This window comes from Heloderma suspectum, chromosome 9 (assembly GCF_057233095.1).
Source record: "Heloderma suspectum isolate Gila_16-S chromosome 9, 16-S_ref, whole genome shotgun sequence".
NCBI classification, from domain to species: domain Eukaryota; kingdom Metazoa; phylum Chordata; class Lepidosauria; order Squamata; family Helodermatidae; genus Heloderma; species Heloderma suspectum.
In genome coordinates this window covers 5,254,001-5,279,071 of record NC_139466.1, presented here as the reverse complement: position 1 = coordinate 5,279,071, position 25,071 = coordinate 5,254,001, and the positions used below count along the sequence as shown (strand labels likewise).

General features: G+C 46.4%; 1 protein-coding gene across 1 annotated transcript in view; it reads left to right on the top strand.

Moving 5' to 3' along the window:
- Window positions 1–25,071, top strand: part of GPC3 (glypican 3) — a 263,829-nt gene that overhangs the window by 167,876 nt on the left and 70,882 nt on the right. The window contains exon 4 of the mRNA XM_084813591.1: window positions 17,967–18,100. Within this exon, the coding sequence (XP_084669717.1) occupies window positions 17,967–18,100 (134 nt within the window). The remainder of the gene's footprint in view (window positions 1–17,966; window positions 18,101–25,071) is intronic.

The window sequence follows — 25,071 nt, the reverse complement described above, 5'->3', positions numbered from 1 at the left end:
GGGAGGGAGTTCCACAGAGTGGGGGCCACCACAGAGAAGGCCCTCTCCCTCGTCCCCACCAGTCTAGCTGTCCTGGCTGATGGGACAGAGAGAAGGCCATCTGAGGCTGATCTTGTTAAGCGGCCTGTCTGGTGCTGCTGGAGGCGCTCCTTAAGATAGGCTGGGCCGGAACCATATAGGGTTTTAAAGGTCAAAACCAACACCTTGAATTTGGCCCGGAAAACAACTGGTAACCAGTGCAACTCCTTCAGCACTGGAGTGATGTGATCTCGCCGGCGGCTGCCTTTAATCAGGCGAGCCGCCGCGTTCTGTACCAGCTGCAGCTTCCGAACCGTCTTCAAGGGTAACCCCACATAGAGCGCATTACAGTAGTCTAAACGAGAGGAGACCAGGGCATGTACTACCGATGGGAGCAGATGGTCGGGAAGGAAGGGGCGCAGCCGCCGTATCAGATGGAGTTGATACAGCGCTGTCTGGCTCACAGCTGACACCTGAGCCTCCATGGACAGCTGGGAGTCCAAAATGACCCCCAGGCTGCAGACCTGGTCTTTCAAGGGTAGCTGTACCCCATTCAACACCAGGTCAACATCCCCCAGCCTCCTCTTGTCTCCCACCAAAAGTACCTCGGTCTTGTCAGGGTTGAGCTTCAGCTTATTCCTCCCCATCCAGCCACTCACCGTCTCCAGACATTTGGACAGGGATTCTACGGCCAACCTTGGTGAAGATTTGAATGAGAGGTAGAGCTGCATGTCATCTGCATATTGATGACACTGCATCCCAAACCTCCTGATGATAGCCCCCAGTGGCTTCACATAGATGTTAAATAGCATCTAATGCCAAAGATGCCAAAGGTGGCCCCCTTCTGGTGATTATTTTGGGGGGGGGACTTGAAAAGGGACAAAAGTGTTTTCACAATGGCACTGCCCTCCCACATTCAGGCTGTGGCTGTGCATCTCCCCCCATCCCCTCTCAATCACACCAGAGGTGGTTGAGATGGCCGCACTGAAACAGCAGCTGCTGCTAGGAGAAATGGATACTTTTGGAGTCAGTTTGGTCCACCATCCCTCCACCCATGAGTTCTGAAGGGGTGTGTTGTCCTGGGGACATTGGCAGTTGCAAAAAGAAAGAAAATGGCTGCTTTGCTTCTCCCTCTGTTCCCTGCACCCAATTCGGAGTGAGGCCAATAGAATGTAGGAAGCATTGCACTCACTCTTAATTGACTCTGTTTGCCTTTGCTCTAAATGGGCTGTTTTAGCCTTCAGTTGACACTGTTATATATGGTTCATCCAGTTCAGAATGAGGGCAATACAATGCTGGAAGCATTGCCCTCACTCTGAATTGGCTTTGTTTTAGACCATTATATATAGCCGATGTTACATATAGCTCATCCAGCTACATAAGTCATTATGTAATTATACCCCATATTTGTACCCATTCTATCTCCTAGGCATCTGAAGAAGGCAATGCCCTATAGCTTTTGGATCTAGCTTTATATATTGACCGGGGAAGCTGACTTCTACCTGCACTTTCAAATGGTCATCAAAGGGTGGTTAAGACTGGAGGACAATTTTTGTCATAATCTTCCGACCAAAGGTCTTGTCTAAAGAATTTCTTCTGTAGATGTGTCCAAGTTATGATCAACATGTTGCTGGTGGTATAAAGGTTACAGGAATGGTCCCAGAAGGGATTTTTTTTAATTGAACTGTAAATCTAAACAAGTTGTGAGTCTTACAAGGTTGCTTTAATTCATGCATTCTGAAATTGTGATTACCTTCTCCGGCTGATAATTAAATGGCCAGCTTTTGTCGGTATGCTACGCTAGAGCTGTGTTATATAAATATGTACACTTGCTATTAAGTTGCTAATAGAGAGGAAGGGAAGGAGAGAGGTCTAATTAAGAAGATAGGGTATCATCAGTAGCTCCCACCCCCCCGCCTCCCCGCTCTGCTTTTATGAGCAGTAATTTGAAAAGTGCCTTATTAAAGTCATTGGTGGACAAGTTAATGCTCCGTTTCCTAGAATACTGCTCTTCTCCTCAAAGATGATAGTCAATCATAACAGGGAACAGGAGCTAATTGCCGAAAACCACATTAGAAAAGGCTTCTGCCTTCCAGATTTGATTGGGCTGTTTCCCCCGCTTCTCTCTCCTTGAGTAAATCTTTTGCATTCTTAGAGAAGAATTATTAAGGGTGCAATCCTATGCGTGTTTAGACAGAAAAAAGTCTATGACTCCCAGCATTCGCCAGCCATGCTGGGACGTTTTGTTGTTGGACTTCTTTCTGTCTAAACATGCATAGGATTGCGCCCTAAATGTCTCGTGTTTGTTTGCATGTTGTAGTGATGGGCCCCCATGAGTTTGGAACACCTCCAGTCCTTACTTTTAGGGCCGCGAGCCTCCTGAAAGTGTTGTTTGATTGACTGAGTGGGGAGGAGGGGCAGTTTTAATAGGCGAGTGCTAATTCTGTTCATCCCCTTCTTGGATCACTACCTTGTTGTGGCGAAGGGGCTTGCGTAACTCAGTGAAGCCATAAGCTATGCTGTGCAGGGCCACCCAAGACGGACAGGTCATGGCAGAGAGTTCTGACAAAATGTGGTCCACTGGAGAAGGAAATGGCAACCCACTCCAGTATTCCTGCCAAGAAAACCCCATGGAACGTATCACAAGGCTGAAAGATATGACGCTGGAAGATGAGCCCCTCAGGTCGGAAGGTGTCCAATATACTACTGGGGAAGAGCAGAGGGTATTTCCAAGTAGCGTCAGAAAGAGTGAAGCGGCTGGGCCAAAGCCGAAAGGACACTCAGCTGTGGATGTGTCTGGTGGTGAAAAGAAAATCCGATGCTGTAAAGAACAATATTGTTTAGGAACCTGGAATGTCAGATCAATGAATCAAGGTAAGCTGGAGGTGGTCAAACATGAGATGGCAAGATTGAACGTCGACATCTTGGGAATCAGCGAACTAAAATGGACAAGCATGGGCGAATTTAATTCAGGTGACCATCATATCTACTACTGTGGGCAAGAATCCCTTAGAAGAAATGGAGTAGCACTCATAGTCAACAAAAGGGTGGGAAAAGCAGTACTGGGGTACAATCTCAAAAACGATAGAATGATCTCAGTACGAATCCAAGGCAAACCGTTCAACATCACAGTAATTCAAGTCCATGCCCCAACCACTGAGGCCGAAGAAGCTGAGGTTGATCAGTTCTATGAAGACCTACAACACCTTCTAGAACTCACACCAAAAAAAGATGTCCTTTTCATCATAGGGGATTGGAATGTCAAGAAATCACCGGGATAACAGGCAAGCATGGCCTTGGTGTACTAAAAGAAGCAGGACAAAGGCTAATAGAGTTTTGCCAAGAGAACACACTGATCATAGCAAACACTCTTTTCCAACAGCACAAGAGGCAACTCTACACATGCACATCACCAGATGGTCAATATCGAAATCAGATTGATTATGTCCTTTGCAGCCAAAGATGGAGAAGCTCTATACAGTCAGTAAAAACAAGACCTGGAGCTGACTGTGGCTCAGATCATGAGCTTCTTGTTGCAAAATTTCAGCTGAAATTGAAGAACATAGGGAAAACCACTAAACCATTCAGGTATGACCTAAATCATATCCCTTATGAATATACAGTGGAGGTGAGGAATAGATTTCAGGGATTAGACCTGATAGACAGAGTGCCTGAGGAACTATGGACGGAGGTCCGTAACATTGTTCAGGACGCAGCAACGAAATCCATCCCAAAGCAAAGGAAATGCAAGAAAGCCAAGTGGCTGTCTGATGAGGCTTTACAAGTAGCTGAGGAAAGAAGGGAAGCGAAAAGCAAGGGAGAAAGGGGAAGGTATATCCAACTGTATGCAGAGTTCCAGAGAATAGCAAGGAGAGACAAGAAGGCCTTTTTAAATGAACAATGCAAAGAAATCGAAGAAAACAACAGAATGGGAAAGACTAGAGATCTCTTCAAGAAAATCGGAGATCTCAAGGGAACGTTTTGTGCAAAGACGGGCATGATAAAGGACAAAGAAGGCAGGGACCTAACAGAAGCAGATGAGATTAAGAAGAGGTGGAAAGAATACACAGAACTATACAGGAAAGATCTTAATGTCCTTGATAGCCATGATAGTGCGGTCACTGAACTTGAGCCAGACATCCTCGAGAGTGAAGTCAAGTGGGCCTTAGGAAGCATTAGTAACAACAAAGCTAGCGGAGATGACAGTATTCCAGCTGAAAATCCTAAAAGATGATGCTGTTAAAGTGCTGCACTCAATATGCCAACAAATTTGGAACACTCAACAGTGGCCACAAGACTGGAAAAGGTCAGTTTACATTCCAATTCCAAAGAAGGGCAATGCCAAAGAGTGTTCAAACTACCGTACAATTGCGCTCATTTCACATGCCAGCAAGGTTATGCTCAAAATCCTACAAGCTAGGCTTCAGCAGTATGCGAACCGAGAACTACCGGAAGTACAAGCTGGGTTTCGAAGAGGCAGAGGAACTAGAGATCAAATCGCCAACTTTCGCTGGATCATGGAGAAAGCAAGAGAATTCCAGAAGAACGTCTATTTCTGCTTCATTGACTACGCTAAAGCCTTTGATTGTGTGGATCACAACAAACTCTGGCAAATTCTGAAAGAGATGGGGGTACCAGACCACCTTACCTGTCTCCTGAGAAACCTGTATGAGGGTCAAGAAGCAACAGTAAGAACCAGACATGGAACAACTGATTGGTTCAAAATTGGGAAAGGAGTACGACAAGGCTGCATATTGTCACCCTGCTTATTTAACTTATATGCAGAGTACATCATGAGAAATGCTGGGTTGAATGAATCACAGGTCGGAATTAAGATTGCCGGGAGAATTATCAACAACCTCAAGATACGCAGACGATACCACCCTAATGGCAGAAAATGAAGAGGATCTAAAGAGCCTCTTGTTGAGGGTGAAAGAGGAGAGTGCAAAAGCTGGTTTGAAACTCAACATTAAAAAAACGAAGATTATGGCATCTGGCCCCATCACTTCCTGGCATATGGAAGGGGAAGAAATGGAAGCAGTGACAGATTTTATTTTCTTGGGCTCCAAGATCACCGCAGACGGTGACTGTAGCCATGACATTAAAAGACGCTTGCTCCTTGGGAGGAAAGCTATGGCAAACCTAGACAGCATAGTAAGAAGCAGAGACCTCACCTTGCTGACAAAGGTCCGTCTAATCAAAGCTATGGTTTTCCCAGTAGTAACGTATGGCTGTGAGAGCTGGACTAAAAGGAAGGCTGAGTGCCGAAGAATCGATGCTTTTGAACTGTGGTGCTGGAGAAGACTCTTACGAGTCCCCTGGACTGCAAGGAGGTCAAATCAGTCCATCCTAAAGGAAATCAACCCTGACTGCTCATTGGAAGGACAGATACTGAAGCTGAAGCTCAAATATTTTGACCACTTAATGCGAAGAGAAAACTCCCTGGAAAAGACCCTGATGCTGGGAAAGACTGAAGGCAAAAGGAGAAGGGGACGGCAGAGGATGAGATGGCTAGATAGCATCACGGATGCAACGAATATGGACTTGAGCACGCTTCGGGAGAGAGCACAGGACAGGAGGGCCTGGCGTGCTATGGTCCATGGGGTCACGAAGAGTCGGACACGACTGAACGACTGAACAACAACAATTCTGTTCATAGGCGCTGCAAGTTAAGACCCTGCTGTGTGTTTCTTTCTGTGTTTCTGTTGTGTTCCTTAAAAGGAAATGTTACACATTGTATTTCCTGCTACTAGTAAATTGCATAAATTGTGTGTGTGTGGAGGAGGGCCTTCTGTTCGTCCCAGCGGTGGAATTTAGGGTGGGCCCAGGCAGGCCGGTTAGGCCTGGCCTACCTAGTTACTGTAAAGAAGGCGTGGGCAATGGTTTTGCACTGGAGGGTCGCATGCGGTGGATGCGGGTGGCGTGTCTGGGGCCACATCTGGCGGTGGGCATGGTCAAAATGTACAAGGGCTGGACTAAAATAACTCCCCCTCACCTCCCCTTTCATACATGCATGCATACACGCACACACACACATGCCCTCAACTCTCTCTCTCTGTCTGTCATACACACACACACACACACACACACACACTTCACCCCACCACCTCAGCTCATAGGTTTCAACAAAACACTTATATCAACTGCTCATCACCTGCACCGTTTAACAGCTCTCTCCATTAAATACCTTTTTGGTATTTTGGAACCTAGCAAGCGGTCTCCGTGGCTAGAGACAGGGGTCTGGGACTTTTAGCATGCAAAGCAAGTTTTGTCCCCGTTTAATCCACTAAAATGCACAGCTCTTCATTTGCACTGAAGTTACATGGGGTTCTATCTGTGGAATGTAGGTTTGTTGGCCTATTTGTGGGCACATTCGTAGCTGACTTGAGTTTATGTGACTGTGCCCCACCCCGATGCAAAACTCTCCTCCACCCTCCGCCCCCAATGCTGCTGCCATCGTTCTGTGACTTTTATGCGACTGCACTTGCTTCTGCAGACGAGTCTGCTAACGGCGTGTTTCTGCCCCACACTTCACCTTTTTAATTCTGCTCGTCCTCATGTCGGCCCTGCTGCCACGCAGAGGCTCGGAGTCTGCTAATGAGCAATACCGTGTGATTTGCAGGGGAGCGCAGAGGCGTAGCACAGCTTGTCCCTTGAACCTCAGCCAGCGCCCCCCCCACCTTCCTAATTAGCTGCTAAGATGCAAATGGCGCACAGACGAAGCGAGCGGGATTCTGTGGCTTCAGGCAAGCGACTTCCGCGGGCCAGAAGGGTGGCCGGTTCTCCTGCTTCTCCCAGTGCCAGGCATTGCTGAGGAGTTTGTGCAGTTGGTTTGGGGGTGGGGCCAGTTCACAGGCAACCTGCCCCAACGGTTTTTGCAGAACCTGAGCCCGGAAGGACGATGTTCCCAATTCCGCCTTGTCGCCTGCTTCTCACTTCAGGGTTCTTCCGCCCGGGGAGTTGGCGGTGATGCTGTGGGAAGGAACCGCTGCATCACCAGCCCTCAGCCACGCCCTCGCTTCCTTCCAGCAGCCCGGGGCTTGGGAACAGGTGCCGCCACCCACACCTCTGCTGGCAACGCAGAAAACAGGAGTGGGAAGTGTTTCTCGGCCCGAGGACCGCATTTCCTTCTGGTTAACCTTCTGGGAGCTTTCCCTCTCCTAGTTTCATCTGCCCAACAACCCTGTAGGGTAGCTTGGCCTTAAAGATCATGACTGGCTCAAGGTCGCTTCCTGGCTGAGCTTCCTGGCTGAGCAGGAATTAGAAGCTTCCTCTCCCCTCTCCTGGTCGGACAATCAGTCCATTCTATATGCCATGCTGGCTTTGTATCTTTTTTCCTTCAGCCTTTCAACCAGCATCCCCTTCTCCTTAGTTTTTTAAAAATTTATTTACTAAAGACCCTTGTGTAATGGGGAACTTTTTTGCAGTTTTGAGTGCACGGGGAACATTTTTTTAAAGTTGTGGAATTGAACCGCTTCATAGTTATATTTTTTCCTCGATGTCTCATTCTGCATTACTGCCGCTGCTCTGCTTATCCGGCCTTGACGTCTCCAACGGCTTGCGGCTTTGCCGTCTTGTATATGTTAGTGGCATGTTTCCAGGGTAGAGCATGAACTGGCATGACAGAAATGGTGTTGTTCTAAGCATTTGTGTTCTGGTGCTTTTACACGTGTTGGCGATGAATTATTGAAGGCTGTTGCATTATTGAACTGATTCCTGGGCATGAAGTGTGGCGTCCTTTCCTGTAGCACCTGAGGTCATGTGAGAAGGATTTAAGTTTAAAACATTACTTTTACATAACTTTGTCTGATTCGCTGCCTTTGAAACGGGCATTTATTACAGCGTCTTTTTCGTTGTTACTGATGCAAAAGTCGGAATAACCATATAGGTCAGCTTTCCCCGCCCTGGGCCAGACTACAACTCCCATCTTTCTCAGTCAGCATGGCCAGTGGGTGAGATGGCTGGGGATTATGGGAGTTGCAGTCCAACACATGTGAAGAGCCCCAGGTTGGGGAAGGCTGACCTAGGCTAACTCTTGTTCCCTGGGGCGTGTCTTGGTCAGGCTTGGCTTCAGGGCAGCGTTCCCTCCTGTCCTATGGAGGTATCCCATTCCAAGGGATGAAGACAAGGAGACAAGGGCATGGTCCAAAACAGGCATTGTCAAGTTTCCGCAAAGGCAGACCAGGCCCTGAGGGGCCCGAGGCAGGCAGAAAGCAGTGACCTGAGGCAGCAGTAGAGTTTTGGAGAAGCATATGCGAGATCAGTTGCCCAATGGTCACAATCCGAGGCAGTACAGAGGAAAAGGGAGCAGAAGTGCAAGCAGTCCTCTCTCTGTGTATTTATTTAAAGTATTTTGATCCTGCTCCTTAGCCAAAAGGGCTTAGTCAATCATGACAGCCCCAGCGCACAGGCTTGCAGTCTGAAAAGAAATGACACAGAAGGAAAAATGGATGGGGAGGGAGAGGAAAAGACAGTGCACCTTTCAGCCAGGCCGGTAGAATGGCCTTGTGTTGCTTCCCCCTCTCGCCCCTCAGTACAGCCTGCTGGACTGGCTGGTGGTGGTGACAGTTGAGTGGGGAGGAGCCTTCATGGGGGTGGCAATAAACCCTGGCAGCACTTACCCTCAGTGCTCACTCCTCCGTCTGAACAGAGTGGTTTTCTCAGCTGCGAGTGAAACTTGACACCATCCCATTGCTCGCTGGAGCTTTATTTGAATGTCTGCAGCACCCTCCTCCCCCATTCCATCATCAGACTGTGATCATGCAGACACCCTGAGTTCAACATCAAGTCAGGGGATTGTTTCCTCCCCTCTCCCACCCTCCTGCTTTTTGTAACATCTTGCCTGATGAAGACATCTGGAGATCTCAGAAGCCTGCACATTTTTCTGCCAATTTTTGGCGGGCATATAAGGCATTGCACTCATAAGGATCTTGGCATTTCTTCAACCTGGGAACCTCCCGATAGGCTGAACTACAATTCCCACCATTATCAGCCAGCGTGCCCAATGAGGATTATGGGAACTGTAGTCCAACACATCTGGACGGTACCTGGTGGAGGGGGGGAGGATGGGGTAAAACTCACATACACCCCATATCTTGTGCTGCTGTCAGACTGTCCATTCCCACCGGCCAGCTTCGGGTGCCCAGTCCTGTTCCACAGTCCCTTTTACAGGCTTTTAAAAAGCAAGAGCTAGAAAGAAGGTTCTTGTTTTTCTTTCAAGGAGGGGGGCAGGCAGGCAGGCTAACTTCTCTCCCACCCTTCATGACAAAATGTGTGTAATGATTACAAGCGTATCACAATAAGAGCTTTCTAAAAAAAATATTTTTTTTGGCCAGTGAGATGTTTATTCACTTTTCTTAATCAGTATTCACTCTGGAGATGTGCCTTGCAGAAAGCAATGCAATCCATTGAGTAGCATGGCAGATTTAAATCTGCAATAAAAGCCCTGGGGAAATTAAGAAGACAAAACATTAACCACAGACTAAACATTAACATATATTAGCATTTTTATTACACCTGTAGAAATGTTAAATGGGTATGGCTACTACTATTAAAAGTTTATGTTCTATACCCCATCATTTCAATGTATGTTTTAAACATTTCCCTTAAAAAAGAAAGAATTTAATTAAACAGACTTCTACAGCAGCATGCAGATAATGGACTTGAGGGTCACCTTATGGAAACTTTAAATGTAAGAAATGCACTTATTTGTATTGAGCAGTGTTCAGCTAACAGGTTGCTGGAAAAGAATCTGCTGCTTATCTTAGCGTGGAAAAACATGGAGAAAAAAGGGAGCCACTGCAATAAAGAGGCTGGAGTACCTTCACTATTGGAAAACGCCGAAGAGCTAAAGCATTTGGGCTTTAAAAAAATGTTTTAATTACACGAAGTCAGAATATTTTAACATAAGTTAAAAGACGGGAAAATTTAAAGAAAGAAAACGTAGCAATGCCTATATAATAGATTAGATTTAAACATTACAATTGTAGCAAGATATGAGGACTGGATAATTCATAACAGAGAAAAGAAATATTTGGGACAGCAATGACAAATCTTGATAAAATAGCTAAGAGTAGAGACATCACACTGACAGCAAAGGTCCGCATAGTTCAAGCAATGGTATTCCCCGTAGTAACCTATGGCTGCGAGAGCTGGACCATAAGGAAGGCTGAGCGAAGGAAGATAGATGCTTTTGAACTGTGGTGCTGGAGAAAAATTCTGAGAGTGCCTTGGACTGCAAGAAGATCAAACCAGTCCATACTCCAGGAAATAAAGCCAGACTGCTCGCTTGAGGGAAGGATATTAAAGGCAAAACTGAAGTACTTTGGCCACATAATGAGAAGACAGGATACCCTGGAGAAGATGCTGATGCTAGGGAAAGTGGAAGGCAAAAGGAAGAGGGGCCGACCAAGGGCAAGGTGGATGGATGATATTCTGGAGGTGACGGACTCGACCTTGGGGGAGCTGGGGGTGGCGACGGCCAACAGGAAGCTGTGGCGTGGGCTGGTCCATGAAGTCACGAAGAGTCGGAAGCGACTGACCAAATAAGCAACAAACAAAAATTATTCATTATGGGAACAATTTCCACCTCTCTCTGTAAAATCTTTTAGTTTAGGAAAAAAAGGTGATTAGTGAGGAACATGCATGAGTTTTATAAAATGATATAAGATGCAAAGAAAGAGAATGGTGGTGTAGTGGTTAGAGTCTTGGGGTGGGGAGACCCAGGTTCTAGTCCCCACTCAGCCGTAAAGCTCATTGGGTGGCTTTGGGCCAGTCACCGCCTCTCAGCCTAATCTACCTCACAGAGCTGTTGTGAGGACTACATCTGCTGCCTTCAGTTCCTCACAAGAGGAAAAAAAGGCAGGATATAAACGTAATATAAAAAAAAGTTAAAGAGGGGTTTTAGGAGCATGGGAAGCTGAGCACTGCTCAGCTCAGCTCCGTGTTCTGTGTGGTTTCAGGCAGGGGTTGTTCCAATCCCTGTCTGGAGGTGCTGGGGACTGGACCCGGGTTGTTTTGTGTGCTCTGCCACCAAATATCACCCCTTGCTTTCTGCCATCTCGTCCTGCTACAATTCTGAGTAATTGGAATGAGTTAGCAGTAGATTCAAGATGGGCAAAAGAAAGTACTTGATTGATTGATTGATTGATTGCATTTATACCCCGCCTTCATGAAAGTACTTCATCACACCCTGCTGGGTTGACCGACGGAATTCACTGCTACGAGTCGGAGGATGCTACTGCGCTCATGTCCTATGTGTTGGCCACTGTGTGAACAGAATGCTGGACGAGATGGACCCTTGTCCTGATCCAGCAGGGCTGCTCTTATGTTTTTATGATGTGGTGACAGCCTGTGTCTTAGATCCTTGGGGGAAAAAAAAAAGTTCATGGAGGAAAGTTTAGTGAAATGGAACCGCCATGGACAGGGGTAGTATACCTGCCAATACTAGGTGCAGGGGGGCAACAAGCAGGGAAAGGCCATTATCCTAACGCTCTGCTTTTGGGCTCTCGTAGGCATCTGGCTGCTACCCCCCATTGGAAGCAGAATGCTAGACCTAGATGGACGTTTGACTTAGTCTTGCATGCATGCCCTTTTTAAAAAAAGGGGGAAAAAAACCCTGCACTCCTACTGTTGAGTGTTCATGAATGCACGAACATACGGAAAGTACAAGCATGAGGTGTTTAACCTCTGAATAATAAATACCGAGTGCAGCAAGCCTAACCCTGCTGTCGCTGGTTAGAGTGCAGCTGTCCTTCCTTCACCTTCTCCTTGGAGTGATGTATGCATTTTTGGTACCTGAAAGGGTGGGGGGCTGATCTTCTGTGGCACTTGCTTATTTAAACAAGTAAGCAAGGGCTTATTTAAACACAAATTTCTGCCTCTGAGGGGATGCATGCAGGGGGGGGGGATTACAGAGGGTGTGGGGGGAGCAAAAACAAGAAGGCTTAAAAAGGGATGCTCGGGGGAGCAAAAGCAGCTGCAGATGGGAAACTGTTCCAGCGAGGATGGACTTGGGTGCCAAACAGATCATTTGGAGCCTGCTGGGACCTAAACCAGTAATTAAGACAGGAATTTCTTGACAGTCTCTCACAGCAGAACAGCGGCCTGTGTAAACTCTGCTGCTGCTGATAACACAGTAGTGGCAGCAGGGCGGAGAGAAAAAGTGTGTTTATATACCAAACCATACAGTGAGGGAGGCAATAGGATGGAGCGTCCCCTTCAATCATGGTGAAAGCGCAGCTGGTTGGGGGCAAAGCAAAAGCATTTAGTGAAGGGTGGTGGTTGCTAACTTGCTAAACTGTGGGCCTGTTCAGACTGAACCCTTACCCATCATTTGCTCGCAAACCAGGATCAAACCATGGTTTGGGATCCAGGGTTTGCCCGGCTCACATGCAACAGCCAGCTATGGTTTGCTGCTAGCTGCGGTTAGAAGCTTCCAATTGCAACATGCCTTAGGCTCACAGTTCCTTATGCACGTAACTCTAAACCATGGTTTAGCACTATGTTCGAACAGCTTAGACGTGCACATCTGAGTTTATTAAGCTGAGAGTACACGAGCCTTGGGCCTGCCTGCTCTGTCCTTGGTGCACTGTGATTCAACACTTCCTGGGTTAATTAAACATAATTTCTCGCTGCATCCGCACCTGGAATGCAAATTTCAACCACAGCTTGAACTTGGTTTGAGCTCCTGGCTTGTTCCGATCCTGGCAGTTATCATAATAAGCCAAGACAGGGACATCCAAATCGGAATGGCTTAGGGAAGCATAAGGAGGCTATTTGTGCGGTTCCCCAAGTATGAACAGAACTATTTCAGTTTCAGGAATTATGCAGACAGTCTGTTCAAAGCATGTCATGGGGCTAGCAAAGCGGCAATAATATAGCACACTTAAGTATGCAAAGTGAGGAAGGGCCATAGCTCAGTGGTAGAGCCCCTGTTTGGCATGCAGAAGGTCCCAGGTTCGATTCCCGGCATCTCCAGGTAGGGCAGGAGAAACTCCTGCCTGGAACCCTGGAGAGCCATTGCTGCCAGTCAGTGTAGACAATACTAAGCTAGATGGACTGAGGGTTTGAGTCACTTTCCTAGGTTCCTAAAGTGCTTCTTGTATCTTAGCTAGGGATGTTGGAGAAATCTTCCTTGGAACCACCAAGTTCGGATTTTCATTCATCTGACCCATGGATTCCACAGTGGACCAGCTTTCCCATGTCGGGCAGATCCTGCAGACTTGCAGGCCGGTTTCCTAACTTTCCTGAATTTTGCACAAATTTGATGTAGAGAAAAATGCAAAATAAAAAAATCTCGGCCAAAAATGCGCGTTTTCCCCATAGGCTAAAGCGTGAAAACGTGCTTTTGGGGGGAATTTGCACATTTGTAAAAGTGCAAATTCATAAATTTGCGCAAATTCAGGGAAAAAATCCAGTTCCATCGATGGATGGATGTCAGAACGCAAGGCACCTGACAATCCACGAGACACAAATGGAACGGACTTTACACAATCCGTCAACCCCTAACCTTGCCATGGTCATCTTTACCAGACTTGCCAAAAATGGCTAGTGTTATGTTGCAAATGGGGACAGTGGGGTCTGAGGCTCAGAGGCCAGGGATGTCCCTGTCCAAATGTCTGGAGACGGTGAGTGGCTGGATGGGGAGGAATAAGCTGAAGCTGAACCCTGACAAGACCGAGGTACTTTTGGTGGGAGACAAGAGGAGGCTGGGGGATGTTGACCTGGTGTTGAATGGGGTACGGCTACCCTTGAAAGACCAGGTCCGCAGCCTGGGGGTCATTTTGGACTCCCAGCTGTCCATGGAGGCTCAGGTGTCAGCTGTGAGCCGGACAGCGCTGTACCAACTCCATCTGATACGGCGGCTGCGCCCCTTCCTTCCCGACCATCTGCTCCCATCGGTAGTACATGCCCTGGTCTCCTCTCGTTTAGACTACTGTAATGCGCTCTACGTGGGGTTACCCTTGAAGACGGTTCAGAAAATGCAGCTGGTACAGAACGCGGCGGCTCGCCTGATTAAAGGCAGCCGCCGGCGAAATCACATCACTCCAGTGCTGAAGGAGTTGCACTGGTTACCAGTTGTTTTCTGGGCCAAATTCAAGGTGTTGGTTTTGACCTTTAAAACCCTATATGGTTCCAGCCCAGCCTATCTTAAGGAGCGCCTCCAGCAGCACCAGACAGGCCGCTTAACAAGATCAGCCTTGGATGGCCTTCTGTCTGTCCCATCAGCCAGGACAGCTAGACTGGTGGGGACGAGGGAGAGGGCCTTTTCTGTGGTGGCCCCCACTCTGTGGAACTCCCTCCCTAGGGAACTCCGCCATGCCCCCTCTTTAATGAGCTTCCATCATGCATTAAAAACATTGTTGTTCAGGCAGGCATTTGGGGTGGGTTAGGGTATTTTAGAAAAAAATTTTATTGTAGAATTTTATTGTTTTAAACTGTTCTTATTGTATGTTGTACATCGCCCAGAGTGGCTGGGTGACCAGCCAGATGGGCGATTAATAAATTTAATAATAAATAAATAAATAATAAAAAGGGTCAGCCCTGCCTCTGATACCAGACTTATGAGAGCTGGCTTACTTGGCCGTTATGGGCGATGCCCTTTGCCCCTTGAGCACTCCCTTCTTCATGTGCTAGGGCTAAAACTGTAGTTCACCTTTCCCCCAATTGGTGCCGTCCAGATAGGTTGGACTGCAACTCCCATCATTCTCAGTGGCCATGCTGGGAGCAATGGGAGTTTGCAGTCCTACACATCTAAAGGGTGCCAAGCTGGGGAAAGCTGCTCTAGTGGTTACAGAGAGGTTCAGGGGCTGGGCCCTGGTGCTGATGAGGACCCTGTCCTCATGACATGCAAGGAGGTTAAGTGACATTGCGTTGCAGTGCAAAGCTGCAGCAGCTTCCAGAACGGATTCTAAGCTGGGGACACAAAAAGAGCCCTGCTGGAGACACCCCAAATTCCATCCAGTCCAGCATCCTGTTTCTTGCTGTGGCCAATCAGATGCCTCTGGGGAACCCACAAGCAGGTCAAGAAGGCTACAGCCCTCTCCTTACTGTCTCTCCCTGTGGTATACTGTCTCTGAACATGGAGGTTCTACTTGGCTAGTAGCCATTGGCAGATCTCTCCTCCTGGATAAATTTGAATTTGTCCCATCTTCTCTTAAACCCATCTAGCCTAGGTAACATTGCCACATCCTGAGGTTCCCAGTTCCATTTATTGTGCATTGTGTGGAGTACTTCCTCTTGTCTGAATCTACAACCCACTGATTTCACTGGGTGACCTCAAATTCCAGCAACTGGGAAAGAAAATCTTTTCCCACTTTCTCGACATCATGCATGATTTTATAAACTATTTATGTCCCCTACCTTCACCATCTACTTGTTCTAAAAAAAATAATTAAGGAGCAAAATAAATAACCATCTATCCCTTGGAAAAACAACCAAGGTCTCTTGCCTTCTAAGGACCATTGTGAATGATGCTGGGACTATTACTTTGTTGTTGGCACTCATGTGTGTGTGCATGCGTGCGTGCGTGTGTGTCCCTTGAGCTCAGCGACCTCGAAGAAGGTGGAGATGGAGGCTGTTGATTGATAGCCTTACGTCTCTCTTTAACATCAATTCACAGCGCTTATCGGGAACAGCTGAACACAGTTGGCCTGTTGGGCCAGGAACATAAAAATTCAATAACGCCAGTCACTATCTGCCAAAAGACTCCTCCCGTGAATGAATGAACCTTCAGAACCGGAGTGTGGCAAGTGGCCCATGGTGATTTAAGTCTCCGGAGTCTGACAGGTGGATGTACCTCCCACCGCTGAGTGCAACATCAATACGGGAGAGGTTGCGCACCCCTCATGACAAGCGCTGTCAGTTGGGATTGTTTCAATGAGTAGCCCCCGGTGCCCCCCCTCTGCTGACTGACTTGAGCTGTCAAATCATAGCCTACACATGGCTAGAACTCATTCTGCTTTTTTCTGTCCATAAGCGCTGAAACCCAAGGACACGTTGAATCCATCCTAATGTTATACCTTGGAAATTGGATGAAAGAAACATGTACTTGAGATCTCAAGTGGTGGAAACATGGCGAAGAAATTGGAACTCCCACTATCATGCGTGGCAGACATGCTCAGATAAATATTGAACAAGGAAGTTGGCAGAATAGGCAACTTTTTGTTGCCTTTATTTTGTTAACTTTATTTCGAAATAAAAGTTCATGACACAGCAAGAAAAAGAAAAGTGTTCTTTTATTCACTCTTGTGGGGTGGGGGAACGAGTATTGCAAATGGTAAATACTGGGAATTATTTGTCCACATGGTAACAGCTGCAAGAATCCTTTAGGCTGCAATCCTATGCAAGTTTAGACCAAAAAAACTTCTATGGCTCCCAGCATGCTGGCTGGGGGATGCTAGGAGTTGTAGAACTTTTTTCTGTATAAACATACATAAGATTGTGCCTTTATTTGTATACATGTGTGTGTACATATATAAATATATTTTTAGATATGATATTATTTAAAATATACAAATGATTTGCTTTTGTTTTTCTGTTTTTATCTTTTTCTTAAACTTTCTCCCCATTTATATTATTATTATTATTATTAATATCATTATGGGATTATTATTATTACTATTTCTTGTTGGCTTAGTGGTTAAGACGCTGAACTGCAGACTGGAAGGTCGGCAGGACAGCAGTTCGAGACCCGAGTGCTGTGTGACGGAGTGAGCTCCCGTCTTCAGTCCCAGCTTCTGCCAACCTAGCAGTTCGAAAGCAAGAAATTGCAAGTAGATAAATAGGCACCGCCTCGGCGGGAAAGGTAACAGCGTTCCGTGCACCTCAGTGTTCAGTCATGCCGGCCACATGACCACGGAAGCGTCTTCGGACAGCGCTGGCTCTTCGGCTTAGAAATGGAGATGAGCACCACACCCTAGAATCGGACACGACTGGTTGGGGACACCTTTACCTTTTTAAACTTTTAATGTTTATTAATACGCGTTAACTCAATGGTAACATATGGCTAATGGAAATGGATTGTTTGCTCCCATTCCTTTGCTATAAGACTATTTGGATATTTGGTTTGTTCTTATTGAAGTTTAATATAATTCTTTTTCCTTTTTTCCTCTTCCTTCTTTTGCTATCCTCCCTTTTTTCTTTTTCTTAGAATACTGTAATGTTGGAAACTGAAAATTCTGATTATGTTGCTGGCAGTGTTTATTTCATTTATAAGAATAAAATAAAAAGATTTTAAAAAATATTATTTCCACAGAGTTATCAAAGCGGTGCATGTACAATATCATTGCCACCAAAATACAACAATTAAACTACACAATAATAAATACTAATTAGCAATAAAATTACAAACTCTGCCATGCACTACAGACCATAGCTGGTCAGGTCACACTGCAGGGAAAGGCTGTGTGAAGATACGGGTCTTAAGAAGACATGTAAACATCCATTTATGCTAGATAGGGGAGAAATGCCAACAGTAGAATAAGGGGGAAACGTAAAGCATGATTATGCTAATAGGCCAACGGATTACATTTAGAATTAAGAAAGCAAGGCAGAGTTGTAACAGAATCACTGAGAGCTGACAAACTTCTTCAACTAGAGTAACAGCAAAATGCTCACATGAAGATTAGTCATACATTTCATTTATTATGAATGTAACTATTGTATGTATTTTGACAGTAGGCAATTTTTATATTTAGTTAAGCGTAATTCTATATAGGCACAGTTTTATATATAACATTAAATGCATCTAATCTAAATAGTCACAGATATTTTATCATAGGGGAAGTATTTGCATTCTGATCCACTTGTCACATTAAAAGGAAACCATGAAAAATTAACTGCAAATTTGAAGCTCAGTGGCTTAAGATGATGTGGGCAGTGGAATGACAAGATCGAGCTTAATGCTGGGACAGGGTTCATGGTCTTCTGTTTTTTTTCTGTTCCAGATTAGCAAATTATGTGGCCACTCCCAAAAGAGGCAGTACCGGTCTGCTTGGTATCGTGAGGATCTTTTCGTGGACAAAAGGCTGATGAGGGTTGCCCATGTGGAACACGAAGAAACTTTGTCCAGTAGGAGGAGGTGAGAAGACCAGTAACAGCCTTCTCAGGAATGTCCCTGGAATTTGAAATTAATTTTGAAAAGTTAACATATTATATTGCATTATCCCATTGTTCCTTCAAGGAACTTGAGGCAGCATAAGAACATAAGAGCCCTGCTGGATCAGACCCAGGGTCCATCTAGCCCAGCATTCTGTTCACACAGTGGCCAACCAGCTGTCAACCAGGGACCCACAGGCAGGGCATGAGTGCAACAGCACCCTCCCACCCATGTTCCCAGCAACTGGTGTTCATAGGCTCACTGCCTCTGATACTGGATGGAGCACATAGCCATCAAGACTAACAGCCATTGATAGCCTTCTCCTCCAGGAATTTGTCCAACCCCCTTTTAAAGCCATCCGAATTGGTGGATCCAAATCACTACATCCTGTGGTAGCGAATTCCATAGTTTAACTATGTGCTGGGTAAAGGAGGCCTTCCTTTGATCTGTCTTGAATCTCCCACCAATCAGCTTCATAGGATGACCCCTTTGGGTTGTTGTATTTTGCAAGAGGGAGAAAAATGTCTCCCTGTCCACTTTCTCCACACCATGCATAATTTTGTAGACATCTATTGTGTCTCCCCTTACGCTCCTTTTCCCCCCCAAGCTAAACAATCCCAGCTGTTGTAACCTTCTCTCATAGGGGGGATGCTCCAGTCCCTTGATCATTTTATCATATGTGGCTTAGCCCTCCATTTTATCCTCACAACCTCCCTGTGAGGGAGGTCAGTCTGAGAAGATAGTGACTGGTCCAACATCACTTAGTGAGCTTCAGAGCTGACTGAGGATTTGAACCCTAGTTTCATCCCTGCTCCAGCACTTCAACCACTGTGTTACACTGGCTCTTCATATTTTGTTCATGTGGGTTGTCTTTTCTCAAACATTCATGCTCACTCTCTGTCTCAAATACACACATTCACTCCCTCACACTTACATCATATACACACACTAATATAATTCCCTCTATTTCCGATCTTCAGAGTTCTGTGCTGTTGCTTAGGTAGCCAAAATAGCACCACCCACACAGAATAGGGAGCAACTGGCAGTCTCAGGGAAACCCCAAGCTTTGCAGAAGTACAAAAACTCATTTTCCCTATATACACATACATATATACATACATACATAAAAAAGAATAAAACCGGGGTGGGTGGGTGGGGGATTTGAAAAGCAGGCCATAGTTTGTGCTCTGCAGCCATGGAAAATGGTTTACTTGGTGGTTGTGCAGAAATTTGAAGGGAGGGGGAATGGAATGGAATGGAATGTCTTGAACAGGAGAACTTGACACTGCAATCTTTTGTTCCGGGTCCTACTTGTATAATACATAATGTATATAATATTTCTGTGTGACTGTTTCCACAAAATAGATCCATAAATTTAATTCAGTGGCTAGCAGAGAGAGCCCCTAGCATACTCCATCGCTGGGGTAACATTAAAAAGCAAATGTCGACAGCTCAAGAGGAAAGTCTGCCTTTCACCATGCAAAGGGCTGTTTCCGCTGCCTGGATGCAGTGCTGTTATCATGGCTTGGAGGGGTGTTGCAAAAGTCTCACACATACCCGTTGCTGCTTCTCGGTACAAACCCTCTGTGTTTGCTGGTGCAAAAGGGTGCGCTTTGCCCCTGTGGAGCTGGGAGCAGAGAAGCCAAGCTTTGTTGGCTATGAGAAACCATGGTGGACTACCAAGCGCAGTCGAAATTTGTTCTATACCCCCCTCCCCGACCCAGATGACTCCCACATGGGGATCTTCTTACCATCATGGGAAAAGTCACCACAAAGTGATTTTTGACCATGTCAGATTTCTTATGGTGAACGAACAGCAGCCCGTGACCCCCAAAGCAAAAAACCCCCTGCCTCTGTGTGTTCCTAAAAATTTTTTTAATTGGGCAGCAATGTAGTACTAGTAGTGAGAGGCAGTGTGGTGTAGTGGCTAGAGTGCTGGACTGGGAGTTGGGAGATCCGGGTTCTAGTCCCCACTCAGCCATGGAAGCTCACTGGGTGACTTTGGGCCAGTCACAGACTCTCAGCCCAACCCACCTCACAGGGTTGTTGTTGTGAGGCTAAAATGGAGAGGAGGAGGAGTATGTACACCGCCTTGAGTTCCTTGGAGGAAAAAAGGCGGGATATAAATGTAATAAATAAATAAATAAATAATAGTAGGGCCGCGGTGGCTTAGTGGTTACCTAGTAACCCCTAGGTACCTAGTAACCCCTAGGTACTTGGCCTGCTAGCTGCAAATGATGGGAATTGTAGCCTGGCCCTTCTGGAGGCTGCCAGGGTTGGGGAAGGCTGACCTAGCTCTTCTGTCTCACCTTGGTTGAGGACCAAATCCTCTAACATCATTTGTTAAATAGACTTTGTTGACTGCTGGAGGTGTGTGGCAGTCCTTGCATTATTTCCAGCTGGCTGTGTTGTGTTACTGTGTTACTGCTCAGCAACGCTGCAGCATTTTTTAAAATTGTTTTTTACGGATGAAGCATCCGTATTTCATTTTCTCTTTTTTTAATTTCCAAGTCTGTGTGTTCAGCCTGCACGGCTCTTTTTTCCTTTTCTTTTTTTACAGGGGAGAGGGAGAGAGATGAGATCTCCCATTGGTAGCTTTCCAGAAGCTTGTATTTGTTTTGTCTGCCCCCAGCTGGGTACTTTTTACAGCTCACAACTAATCTTTATAATAGTTTACTTCAGACTGAATGGGATTTACTGCCGCAAACCGTCTGTTAAAATAAATAATAGGAAATACTAGCAGAAGAAAAGTACAACCCGCTGTAGATTATGCTTGTTGAGGCAAAGCCCTGGGGGGTGAAGGGAGATATTCTGCCCTCCCTTCCCTTCCAGGAGTTCTGTAAAAGGAATAATTGTGGCAGGTGCAATGTTGTTGCAGCACAGTTCACCCATGATGGGTGAAGCTGTACTAGGTGACATTTTCCCTGTCTGCATCACTACAGAAGGCACAGATGCTCTGACTGCCTCTGTTTACCAGGGACAGTTTCTGTTTTCTGGTCCCTAATTTCCCCTTTTTTGCCTTTTTGGGGGATGCCTCATTAAAAATTAACATGCCTTGCTAGAGTTGTCATTCTGAAGGGATCGGTCCCATCCTTTGGTCTCTAGCTGTAGAATCTCTGAGCGGGACATGGACGCATCTTGTCTCCAACACATCTGCAAACAAGCAACTTGTGTGGTGTAGTGGTTAGGGTGTCGGACTAGGACTTGGGAGATTCTAGTCCCCACTCGGTCATGAAGCTCAGAGGGTGGCTTTGGGCCAGGGACTGACACTCAGCCTAACCTACCTCGCAGGGTTGTTGTGAGGATAAAATGGAGAGGAGGAGGACCACGTAAGCTGCCTTGGGTTTCTCACAAGAGGGAAAAAGGCGGGCTGTAAATGTAGTAGAAGTAATGTCAGCAACACAAACCACAGCAACATGCAGCGTACATCTGGCCGCTCCCCATGCTGCGGTTGCAGAGGCAGAGTTTGAGCTGTTGATTACGTTGGGTTGTGTCCAACGTTAGTCTAATCGAAGTCCCATTAATTTCAATGGGTCTACTCCAAATAGGACTAACATTGGGTACAACCCATATCGTCGAGCAGTTCTTTGTGTTTTTCTAGTGTGTCTTTATCCCAAAGAACAACGGTCATGTTGGCTTAGATGTGAAGAGTAGCTAGGGAGAGAATCATAGAATCATAGAATAGTAGGGTTGGAAGATGTGTCGCCCCCGCAGTGGGCCTCGAACTCTCTCGGGTTAGAAGTGCCAAGATAGTGATAATCAGACTCAAAGGTTTGCTTACAAGGAGTACTTTATTGGGTAACTTACGGCACACAGGCGTACCCAATGGCTGGATCAGAGAGCTTCTCCGAACCCCGAGCCACTGGGCACGATGGGCCTTATACTCCACAGGTTAGCAATAAGCAGCGTTTCAGCAGCACGCGCCCTGAGCGCTCAGCCTCGGCATCAACCAGCAGCCCCTGGTTCTCAAGCACAGCCACCTGCAGCTTTAAGGTGAACAAACTCTGCTTCTCAGGCTCTTCAGAGACAAAGACTCCCCTCCTTAGCAAGGAATGCGCCAAGAAGGCTGTTATCGGCCTTTGGACTCATCTGCACATGCTCAGAGGCTTACTGGCAAGGGAATTGCACCAATAATGAACTTAAGCAAGCATTATGGATCTCTAGGCCCCTCTAACACTACAAATGATATGGCTATGCTCTTGGGGCCAATACAGAAAGGGCCTACAAGGCCATCGAGTCCAACCCCCTGCTCAATGCAGGAGTCTAAGTCAAAGCATCCCTGACAGATGGCTGTCCAGCCTTGTCTTGAACGCCTCCAGTGTGGGAGAGCCCACCACCTCCTTAGGTTCATTGGTTCCATCATCGTATTGCTCTAACACTCAGGAAGTTTTTCCTGATGTTCAGCCGGAATCTGGCTCCCTGTCACTTGAGCCCATGATTCCGTGTCCTGAACTCTGGGATGATCGAGAAGAGACCATGGCCTTCCTCCCTGTGACAACCTTTCAATTAGGCCCTTTCAGTGGTAGCATCCTGCCTGTGGAATGCTCTTGACAAGGAGGCAAAGACATTCTTTATTTCCCCAAGCTTTCTGAGTTCATTGCTTTTGTATTGTTCATTTTTGTTTTTAATTCTGCTGACTGCTTTTATACTGCAGTGTTCTACTTTTTGAGATTTAATATTTTTGTTTTAATTGTTTTATTGTAACTTGAGCTTAAAAAAAAAAACCCAGCCTGTGAACCTGTTGAAGGGTGAGAAATCAATCAATAAATTCTATATCTGTCTCCCTTCCTGCCAGAAAGAACACCTATCAGAACTCTGAAACTAGGGACTGGTGCCGGAGTTTTGCTTTTTTCCTCCTCCCCCCTAATTCCTTTTCCTTTTCCTTTTGTGTTGTATCTTGGAACCCAGGAAGCTGCCTTCTACTGAGCCAGACCCTTGGTCCATCCAGTCCAGTACTGTTGACATTGGCTGGCAGCAGCGGCTCTCCAGGGTTTCAGGCAGGAGTTTTTCCAGAGCTACCTGGAGATGCCGGGGATCAAACTTGAGACTTCCTGCATGCAAAGCAGGGGCTCTACCACTACGCTACAATCCTTCTTTGAGACTGTAAGCCTGAGGGCAGGGACCATCTCACTTTTCTTTTCTTTTTAAAATTTATTACATTTCTATACTGCCCCATAGCTGAAGCTCTCTGGGAAGTTTCCAAAGTTAAAACATTAAAATACAATATACAAAGTTGAAAAGCCATTTACATAAAAGCATGCAGACAGTATATATGAACAACATATAACCTAAAACAACTTTGAACTAAAAACATTTTAGCCCCCCAAAATAAAATCCAACAATAAAAACAGCACAGCTTAAAAACAACATAGCTTAAAAACAGTATGCAAGAGTCAGCAAAAGGAACCAGAATTCTAAACAGGGAAGGCCTGCCGGAATAATAGAGTCTTTAAAAAGGTAAAGGTGTCCCCAACCAGTCGTGTCTGACTCTAGGGTGCGGTGCTCATCCCCGTTTCTAAGCCGAAGCTGTCCGAAGACGCTTCCGTGGTCATGTGGCCGGCATGACTGAACACCGAGGTATACGGAGCGCTGTTACCTTTCCCGCCGAGGCGGTACCTATTTATCTACTTGCAATTTCTTGCTTTCGAACTGCTAGGTTGGCAGAAGCTGGGACCGAAGACGGGAGCTCACTCTGTCACGCAGCACTCGGGTCTCGAACTGCTGACCTGCCGACCTTCCGGTCTGCAGTTCAGCGTCTTAACCACTAAGCCACCGCGGCCCCTGTCTTTAAGAGTCTTTAATGCCTGCTTAAAAACCTTCAAAGAGGTCAGCAGGCGCATTTCAACCAGCAGGTCATTCCACATCTGAGGGGCAGCGAAGGAAAAGGTCCCCTTGCGCATGGCTGCCAATCTCACATTAGGCAGCCGTATCAGATAACCCTTAGAGGATCTTAGATGGCAGAATGGGATGTAGGGGAGAAGGCGCTCCCTCAGGTACCCTGGGGCTAGACCATGTAAGGCTTTCAAGGTAAGAACCAGCTGTGTAAGCTGCTCTGGGATCTTCTTTTTGGCTTAAGAGTGGCATAAAAATACTGTCAAACAAATATTGAAATACTAAAACAGGTTCCCACAGTGGAAAAAGGGGCCTTCAGCAATATGGACAAGGGTGTGTGTGTGTGTGTGTGTGTGTGTAGAGGAGAAAACATGGCCTTGATCCTGAGACTAGAGGTATTACAAGTGTGTATTTTTAACTGAAATTTTGGAGGGTAGGAAGGCACAGAAACCTCAGGGTGGGTGTATCCTGTTGATTTTAATTCTAAATAATTGCTCTCCCCACCATGGATTATTCTCCTGGGAGGCTGTTGGATCCAGATAACCAGGCTGAGTTGGGCCTATTTGCAAGTTGGGGTCCCCCCACCCCTCATTTGGCATGCGCTCTGGTGCATGCTGGTGATCTCATTGACCCGCACCACTGCAGTGCGTGGGAGCCCAGGAATGGGAGGACACAGTAGTCCTTCAACCTTCCAGGCCTGGGACTCACCTTTAACTCAAACATTCCACTGGGGGACCCACTTCTTTGTTTTTACCGTGCATTTGTACGGTACTAGGGCTGCTGTTGCAACCCACATTAGGCCAGGCAGCAACCCAGTAGGGGGTCCCAAGCCAACAGGTGAAGACGGGTGAGCTCATGGGCTCGCCACCACTATTTATTTGTAACCTCTTCTACAATCAGTCAACCATATAAAATAAATAGAATGTACTTATGATTAAATGGATAGACTGCTCTATATCTAAAAAAGAATCCCAAGTTCCCTACATCAAAGTGTAAGAAGAGGTGGATCAGACCAAAGGTGGATCTAGTCCAGCATTCTGATCACACGATGGCCAACCAGCTGTTGACCAGGAAACCACAAGCAGCAGACGAGTGCAACAGCGTCCTCCCACCCATGTTCC